The 9668-nt window shown below is 37.7% G+C and overlaps 1 protein-coding gene across 4 annotated transcripts in view; it reads right to left on the reverse strand.

The window, feature by feature from the left end:
- Positions 1 to 3962: 3962 nt before the first annotated feature.
- CD109 (CD109 molecule) overlaps positions 3963 to 9668 on the reverse strand; it is a 183488-nt gene continuing 177782 nt past the window's right edge. For all 4 annotated transcript variants that reach the window (XM_069067023.1, XM_069067021.1, XM_069067022.1 and 1 more), the window contains exon 33: positions 3963 to 9486. In XM_069067023.1, coding sequence (XP_068923124.1) covers positions 9305 to 9486 — 182 coding nt within the window. In that variant the 3' untranslated portion in view covers positions 3963 to 9304. The remainder of the gene's footprint in view (positions 9487 to 9668) is intronic.

Here is a 9668-nt window from a genome sequence, read left to right on the forward strand (position 1 = left end):
TCAAGAAAATCCCAAATGAGGTCATGAAGAGTCAGACACAACTGAAAAGATTGAACAACAACAAATTACCTGAAACCAAAAGCCTTTGTTCAATTTATCTTTCTATAGAAAGTCTTCCACAAATTCCATCTCCTATAATGTGTTAAATTCTCTATAGCAAGAGTTCTGGACCCCTTTTTGGATCATGTGCCTCTTTGGCAATCTAGTGAAGCCTACAGATTTCTTCTCAGAATGTTTTAAAGTGGATAAAATAAAATCCATAGGATCACAATGGAAACCAATTCTATTGAAATTCAGTCACCAAAATAATTTTTTTTTACAGTTCACAGACCCAAGTTTAAGAATCTCTGCTCTACAGCCTGCTTCTCAGCACTTCCACCAAAGGCTAAAGACAACATCATACGAGCTACATTCTAAGCTCTAAGCCAGATCTGATAGGCACTGGAGTTGCCCCTCCTTGCAAGAGACAAAACAATTCTGCTTAAGGAGAGCCACCTCCATTAACGACAGAAAGATGCTTTCTCAATGCAGTCTCGTATCTCATTGTTGCCCATTTTCTCAAGACCTATTGTTGTGACTGGAAGACGGTGGTGAGGGTAGAGGTGGGCTGAAGGAGTAATGATCATTCCTCTCCCTTCTAAAGAGATAGAAGTTGTCAGCTGATATTAAGATATTACTGAGAATAACTATATAGATAGATATCTAACACCTTCCTACTTTCCTTTTCCTCAGAGCTCCTACAGTCAGCTAGGCAGCACAGTCAAGCCAATAAAGTGCCAGGGCCTGGAGTCAGGAAGACCTGAGTTCACTATCTCTGTGACAGTGAGCAAGTCATTTCATCTTTGCCTCAGTTTCCCCATCTGTATAATGGAGACAATAATGCACCTACTTCCCAGGTTGTAAGGATAAAATAAGATAATAATTGTAAAGTGTCTAAAGTGATAATAATTGTAAAGTGCACAGTGTCTGGCACATAACACAATGGAGCTCTGTGATGGTACAGAGAAAAACAGGTCCAACCTGAATTAGATTTCCCCCAATTAGAGTCAATTCATTCTCTGGGGCTCCACTTAAAAACAAAAACGAAGACTTAACTCCTTGCTTTTTAGTTGCCCATTTCTACTCAATTCTCTCATACCCAGAGAAGGCATTTCTTCTTCCCTCCCACACACCAAAGACTCCTGGTCCAAGTGCTAATCACAAAGCTAAAAAGCCAAGTCTTTGAAGAACCCAGCTTTTAGTGGGCTTGTTTTGTTTAGACTCCTTTAGGATTACAAGCAAGGATGTGTTGGAACCAGTCCTTACCTCAAGAGAGTCCATGGCTAAATTTTCAATGTGAGCATTTTGTAGGCAAACGCTACAAATCAGACTTGACAACTTCACTGATTGTTTAGACTTTTAAAAAGTAATGGAGAAAACGTCAATAATGCAGCCCACTAATAATAGCTAGCACTTATTTAGCACTTCATATATGCTGTCTCATTTGGTCCTCACAACAACCATGTGAGGTTGTAATATTCACAGCACCAACAGTGCCTGTAAATATGCCAGCATAGTTCTCAATCACAAAATATAACAGACTATCCATAGAGAATACAGAAGCAAAACATTTATTCCTCCACTAGAAAACCAAATCCTAACACCAGAAAGTCAAATCCATCATAGTGGCAAAGAAGTAATACACCATAGCACAGTATGAAGCCATACCATCCTTTAGCCTTCCTACAAACAAACACTCACAAGCCTAGGTCTAGTCACCCTGGGTGCTTCTTCTCTCTCCCACTGACTAGCTGCTCTGACTCCCAGCTTCCTGTGGGCTCTGCTCCACCCTTTAGCAAACTCCTCCCATCACTGGCTCCATGTGATTGCATTCAGACTATTAGGGGACAGGGAAGGTCTTCAAATTCCCTTAGGCTTGTTAAGGGATATGTCTATGCTACCAAGTTCAAATCTTTTCAATGTTATACAATTGTGTTCCATATCATATATTTAAGTATTGAATGACTTTCCCTTCAACTCTCTTATTTCTGTCCACCTACTTATCTTTTCCTCTTTCCTAAGCTATAATCAAGCAAGATCTTTTTCTCATGGTCTTTAACCACTGTCTCAGGAAAGGATAAAAAAGTCTGGAACACAGACATTGCTAGAGATAAAGCCTTCCCTTTGCCTGGAAGATACTGTTGTAGGCTGAAAGCTAACACTAGACAGAGGATTAAAAAGCTTAACTTACAGTGATTTGATCACTACAAATTGTGTGACTTTGTATAAGTCTTTCACCCCATGCCTATTTTCAAGCTTATAAACTGTCTTTGACAAGTTTATAATATCCAACAGCAGCCAACAGAAAACTTAGCATACAAGTCTTAAATACATTTTAAGTTACCTGCTACCTCTTAAGGTTGCCATGAGGAAAGAAACTCTTCAGAAATGTAAAGTGCAATTATAATTTATACAAAAGAGAACTGGACTCAATAGAAGAAAATATAGCCTCAAAGGCTGGTTCCCAGGTATATATGTATCATATAAGATTCCTGGACAGATGCAACTATAGAGATAACTTGTGTTCAGCAGCCTTTGATTAAACAATATCAAAGAAGACTTAAAATAGGGAGACGTATGTTCTTTCACCAGTTATGAAGGTTGAGTTAAAGTTAAAAGTGCAAATGGAAAAATTGTTCCTCCAGGGCCTTCCATATGCCCCAGTTTAGAGATGACATTGTGCTAATAAATATTATTAATTTCTTTTATTATGGGCAACATAGCAGACAAAGGGCTGGGCTTGATATTAGGAATACTTGGGTTTAAAACCTGCTTCTTGGGGTGTTTAGGTGGTTCAGTGAATAGAGCATCGGCCCTGGAGTCAGGAGGACCTAAGTTCAAATCCAGCCTCAGATATTTAACACAAAAACTAGCCGTGTGACCCGGGGCAAGTCACTTAATCCCAATTACCCTCCCCCCTCCAAAAAAAAAGCCAAAAAAAAACTTCCTCTAGGGGCGGCTAGGTGGTGCAGCGAATAGAGCACCAGACCTGCAGTTAGGAGGACCTAAGTTCAAATCTGGCCTCGGACACTTAACACTTACTAGCTGTATGACCTTGGGCAAGTCACTCAACCCCAATTGCCCTGCCTTCCCCCCTGCCAAAAAAAAAAAAAGCCTGCCTCTAATGTGTGGTAACTATATAACAAGTCATTAAATTCTACACATCTCTAGCAAATACTTAGGACTTAGCTACTCACTCATGGAGGGGTTGAAATCTGTGTTGTTGAAGGGAGTTTCCACAAGAGATCCCTATGCTGGTTAAATCTTAGATCCATGTTAAATTAGCATATGTGCTCTTTGAAGCTCAGAAAAAGAAGCCCATGGATAATGTTCCCTGAGGCAAGTAGAGTCCTTCTTTTAAAGGCTTCATCTCTCCTTCTCCGATTTTGTAATTTTAAATTTTTATTTTTATTGTTATATTTTGCTTTACATCATTTTCATTTTGTAATGTATCTCTTCCCCAACAAGCTGTCCCTTATAACAGAGACAGAGAAAGGGGAGGGGGGAAGGGGGGAGAGAAAGAGACAGAGAGAGAGAGAGAGAGAGAGAGAGAGAGAGAGAGAGAGAGAGAGAGCAACCAGTTATGTCTTGCTGCACATGCAATATTGCCATACCCAAAATGCCACCACTTCTGAATAGGCAAACTCTTCCATTTCTTTCTGCTCTTCATATTTCCCAGACATAAGTTACAGGGGGAAAAAAGAGGAAACCATCCGTGATCCCTACTTTGTTTAAGGTGAAGAAGAACCAAGGTTGATACTTTTTTTTTCCTCCCTACATCTTGGGGCTTTTCAAACTAAACAGTACCTTTCTCCATGGAATTTAACATACCACTTCTGACCCACATGAAATAGCTGCTGGTAAGTGAGAAATATGTACTGTAAGCCCTTTTGTGGAGATCATGAAACATACTACACAAATAATGAACAGAAACAGATTTAAACTTTTTATTGATAAACCATGGTTTTCTATTGAATAATAAAGGTAATTATTTTAATTTGGTCATTAATAACACACAGTTTGAAGAAAAGGAGGAATAGTATGGAATGAAACATTTAAAATTAAAACAAATAGAATGACCTTACTAAACACATCACAATTTTGTCCTCAGAGAGAAAAACAGTCAATCGTATTTTAACAGTATTCTTTGCGTAGGCAAAACTATTTCCCAAAGTAAAGTAGGGAGGAGCTATTATTAATAAAATCTTTCAAAACTTCTAAAGGAAACTCAAGCAAGAGACCATTGTTTTCATTTTCTTCCTTCCGCCTCAAGGGCATACAGGACAGATATAAGAGGCCAAAGGTCTGAAGAGTCAGACAAGAGTCACGTCCTATGGAAATTACAGAAGATAATCTATAAGGAGGATAGGATGTGAAACTGCCCCCTCTGGATAATTATTCAGTATGCCTGATATGATGATGGTAACTCTAATCTTCATGACAAATTCACTCACACAGAATGATAATTTTTAAATAGAAAGTAACTCATACCTCAATGTCATTACTAAAAAAATATAAATTACACACCCATGCACACATATGCACATTATAACCTAACACAAAAATGATTTTTTTAAATGGAAGTCAGAAAGAGCCTAGGAAACACTCCTTTTATGAATATTAGGATGGTTGAAATAAAAATGAGAACCTATTTCATGGCATGATATGACATCACAGAGGACACATCACAGTACCCTATGATGTGGCATATCATTGTAATACAGTTAAGGAAATAGTAGTCAAAGGTTCCAATTCACTAGCTAATGTTCTAGGGTGGTTGGTGGAATTACATGCTTTTATCCTCATTTCTGATGGCCCAAAGTGACCAATTTAGCTAGTTTATTTCCAATATGAAACAAGCCAATTTATTCTCTTATTCACATATGGCATTTTAATTTGCATTATAATTATATTGACCATGTGTTGATATGGAATGGATGAGTGCTTTGGGGAGTTACTAAAAGTGTGCTATGACTTCCTGTTATTTTAAAAATAAATCCAAAGAAAATACTAGAAAAGCCTTGCCTGTCTGCTAAACAGAAGCCAAAGCCAAAATGAGAAAATGTTTTGAAGTTCAACTGAAAATTAAATCATTTACTATAAATGTTACAAAGAGGCACTACACAATGAAATGATATATCCTAAAGCACACAGTACTGGCACAGGTCATATGGTATAGTGGAACTCATCCTAGACCTGGAGTCAGGAGACCCGAGTTCAAAACACAGGTCAGACACTTTTACTAGCTGTGTGTTCTTCAGCAAGTTATATCCCCTCAGAGCCCTTATCTCCCCATCTATAAAATGAAGTCTGGACCACCTAAATTTGCATTGGCAGTGACCAGTAGACTATTAGCTCCTTGATAATAGACAATATTTATCTTCATATTCCCAGCCCCAAAACAGTGCCTAGAAAACAGTGGGTGCTTAATAAATGCTTGAGTTAAGTCCAAGCTCTAAATCTACAATTTTAAGATGCTTCTTACACTCCTTGCCTCACAGGGTGAAGTGAGATAAGCCTTTGTGAACCTTAAAATGTTATAGACATCTGAGTTCTGGATACAAATCGACACTTTTAGTTTTGGAAACAATTCATTTTTCAAAGATTTTCTATTATAGATTAATAAAATAGGGAAGGAAAAAAGCTAAAAGCATTTTCAAGAATTAGTCTGGTTTATATGATAGTATCAGAAGAGTGGATACATTATCTGTATGTTTTTACATTATTAGCCTGTTTTATTTTTTTTAAAAGAACCATGGTGGTGGTGGTGGCAGTGGTGCGTAATTATGGTCCAGCTGTTTCAGACTCTCTATGACCCCACTTCGGGGTTTTCTTGGCAAAGACACTGGAGTGATTTACCATTTCCTTCTCCATCTCATTTTCTAGATAAGGAAATGAGGCAAACAGGGTTAAGTGACTTGCTTAGGGTCACACAGCTAATAAGTGTCAGAGGCCAGATTTGAACTCAGGATTGAGTCTTCCTGATTCTAAGCACAGTGCTCTACCCGCTGTTCCACCTAGCTACCCCTTAGAAGAACTGAGTTTTTAAAAATCATGTCAATGTCTCATGGTCAGGGGTAGTATTATTTATCTTAATTTAAGACAAAGCATAAAGAATTAATTTGATTTGGCTAAGAGAGATGACAATATATTTTCACTGTTATCAAAAGTAACTAATATATTGTTAAAATATCCTATATTTGGACTGAGGTTTTGTTTTGTTTTTTTAGTTGGAGGGGTTTTTTCTTAAAGAATAAGAGTTAAGCATAGTTTGCAAGTTACCAAAAAGAATATTAACCGACAGCCAGATGCATTCCAGGATTCCATGGAAGTAGAATATTTCTCAATCTGTCCTTAGGAAGCAGCTGGTACTGTGGAAAGAAAGCTGACTCCAGAGTCAGAGGACCAGGGTTCAAAGTCCCTTAACCTTAACCAAGTCACTTTACTTTCCCGGGTCTCCGATCTCTCCTCTATAGAATGAGAAGACTGGACAAGGAAGCTTCTGAGGTCCTGCACTTACCTGATCGTCCCTACCATTAAGAAGACTAAAAATGAAACTTTTTAAATGACTTCTGATTATACTTGTGGAAAACAAACTGCTAAAATGAAGAATTCCAAAAGTAAAGGTGCTTTTTTATTCATTCCTAAGTTGTGTCAATTAGTGCTTCTAAGGTTCCTAAGGTATGGGACATGGTCCTCTGGTAGACCAGTAGACAACTGATGGGTTAAAAAAGCAAGGATGGGAATTTTTAGAGTCTTAGGGAATTACCCAGTCCACATGTGGAAGAACAAGAGAGAAGACAAGGCAATTTAAAGTTAATTTTAAAATACCTGAAAACCTAGATATCATAGTTTCATAAGACTTAGGTAATTTATCCCTTAATATTCATTAATCATGGTATACATGTAACTTCTCCCCTCCCACCTCCAGGAATATCAATAGCTACTACTATTAACCAATACTATTATCGTATCCCTATTATACCTGAGGTTTCATAATGGTCACTAATCCTAAAACTAGCCCACATCTTAGGCAGGGAAGTACCCGAAGACAGGCCTAGCGTGGAAAACAAAGTGATAGGACTGAAGCTCATTCACAAAACTGAGCTGCATCATCGTGCCTTGGCTGTTCTACCTCACTTTCAGCAGCATTATACCAGCTGACTCTACAGAAAATATCATCAGCAGCTGACTTTTATAAATGAAAAAAGCAGAGTATGGAAAAGTTACCAACATCTCACATGATAGCATGAGTTGGGAGGGGCAAGAACATAGTCTCGATTCTTCCAGTTTCTATATATACTACATTCGCACCCCATATGAATAATTTTTGACAATGAAAACTCAAAATAATGTGTTTAAGAGAGTAGAATTAAGTATAAAGCCATTTTGGGATTGCATCTAAGGAACTATTTGCTGAAGTAGCCTTATTCTAAGGCAGTTCCATCTAAAAGGAAAAAGCATTGCTCAAAGGAAAGAACAGTGAACCAAGAGTTGCCCAGAGGAAGGGAACAGTAAACCAAGTATCAGGAGACCTTGGTTAACTCCTAGCTCTACCACTTACTAATGACCTTGGACAAGTCCCCTCATTCCTCAGATTCAGTAAAGTCACTTAACTGCTCTATACTTACATCATTCTTGGTGTGGAATTCTAAGTGACTATAAAATGAACTTATTACTACTTAAACTTATTCCCTCCCCAGGGGTGTTGTGAGAAAAGCACTTTGTAAACTATAGAAGTGCTAAATAAATATGTAATATTGTTATTATAAGGTGGGTGTTCCTATGATACAAAATGTCAAGTACCCTTCCATAGATGATAAGAGTTATTTTGGGTGAGTACCAACTCATTTGCAGATATCATCCCCTCCTTGAAAACAAAAATTACTGGAATAACTGATTGAATTGTTACCTGCTCTCTTCTTAGGCCACTGCATAAGAAACTATTCTCTACACATACATTGTATTCATTCAAATAATAACTGCACTGACACTTCCCAGATTCCTAAGATACAATAGTTGACTTTTGCAATCAAAACTTCCATAAGCAATAAGAGACTATATATAAAAATTAATCTGAAAGACTTGTTATATATATATATATATATTTTTTTTTTCTCCAGACTTGTCATTTCATAGGTGTGAGGAATTTCTTCCTATGATTCAGGTCAACAACTTGTTTATAGTTTTATAGTCTTAAAGAGAGACCTGGGGCACTGAGAAAGTATATGTTTTGTCTATGGCCACAGCTGGTATGTGTCAGAAGCAGGATCTGAACCCCAAGTCTTCTTGATTCTATCTACACTGCCAGCCTACTCCATATTAATTGCCTAATCTTATGGCAGCAGGTATCTGTCTTCTAGTTGTAGACCAAACCCCAAATTTCTGCCCAGAAACACACACTGATTAGTGTGGTGCTATAATATTCCCCATGATTTCAGTATGAAACTTAGAACACACCCCTGGTCTGTTTCCTCCCCCCAGGGCTGCCAGTAAACCCTAAAAACCAAATCATGGTCTTCAGGTCAAGTTTCCTCCAGTGTACACTAAATCTGGTTTCTACTGGAACAGCCTCAGACCCTCATACTTGAATTATAATGGAATCTGAGAGACCAAGGAAAGAAAAGAAGAAATGATTAGAATTGGGGAAACTAGGAGAATTTAGAGGAAGAGAACCAATCCAGTAAATTTTTATTTCAGTACCTCAGACTCTGGAAAGAACTAAACTCATAAAGGATGGAAAGGACAAGTTAAGGCCATGAGAATAAGTGTGGGGCCCAAACAAGTTCCTCCTTGTATTTTCCTTCATTCCCAGTTTTTAAAGGGACTCCACTCACAAAAGCATTTTTTTTTCTTGGAGAAAAGGCAGCTCCTTTCATACCAGTCCTAACAGTAATATACAGCTGTTCTCAGTAAGAACCTGTTTCATTTGTCAAATACAGTAAATAAATGCAGCCCTCATAACAAAATATTCTTAACACTGGAAGGAGTTACCTTACACACAGCCCAAAGACATTTTGGGAGAGAAAAAAAAGGGTAGGAGCAGGGAAGTAAGGCACACTGAGATTACTTTTCAAATCCGTTAGATTAAAAATTTCTCTTAAAAACTGATGTGGGAGGGGAGGGAAATATCAATGAAACTGATCATTGATATGTGTTCATTTTCACCCATAGAGATAACTCTAAACACAGTCAGAAGATGAATTAAACTTATGAATACAAACCATCCATGGAAATCCCAATATACCCCTCACAAAATAAAAGATCACAGCCAAATTTGCAAGGAGAAGTGAAACAAGAAGCACCAAAAGGAAACTACTGCAAAGTGTTGAAATAATCTTGGGGAACTGTCCTTGCAAAGGCTGCATTGTTGTTCTCCGTCACACAGGTCACAGGGGGACACATTCAGCATCACTTTGGAGTTATAACTTCTAACTGCCTGTCTCCCTGTTCAAAGAGAAGAATTTTTTATTTTGTTTTATTTTAATTTTAATTTATTTCCAAAGAAATAAGCATTTTGTCAGGATGCAATAGCATTTCCTATACTTCTCTGAATTTTCAGATGTTCATATTTTAAAACATTCTCTCTCTCTCTCTCTCTCTCTCTCTCTCTCTCTCTCTCTCTCTCT

The sequence above is a fragment of the Petaurus breviceps genome, unplaced genomic scaffold (assembly GCF_028583685.1).
Source record: "Petaurus breviceps papuanus isolate PSGF00001 unplaced genomic scaffold, PetGlider_PUasm1.0 90734, whole genome shotgun sequence".
In the NCBI taxonomy this organism is placed as follows: Eukaryota; Metazoa; Chordata; class Mammalia; order Diprotodontia; family Petauridae; genus Petaurus; species Petaurus breviceps.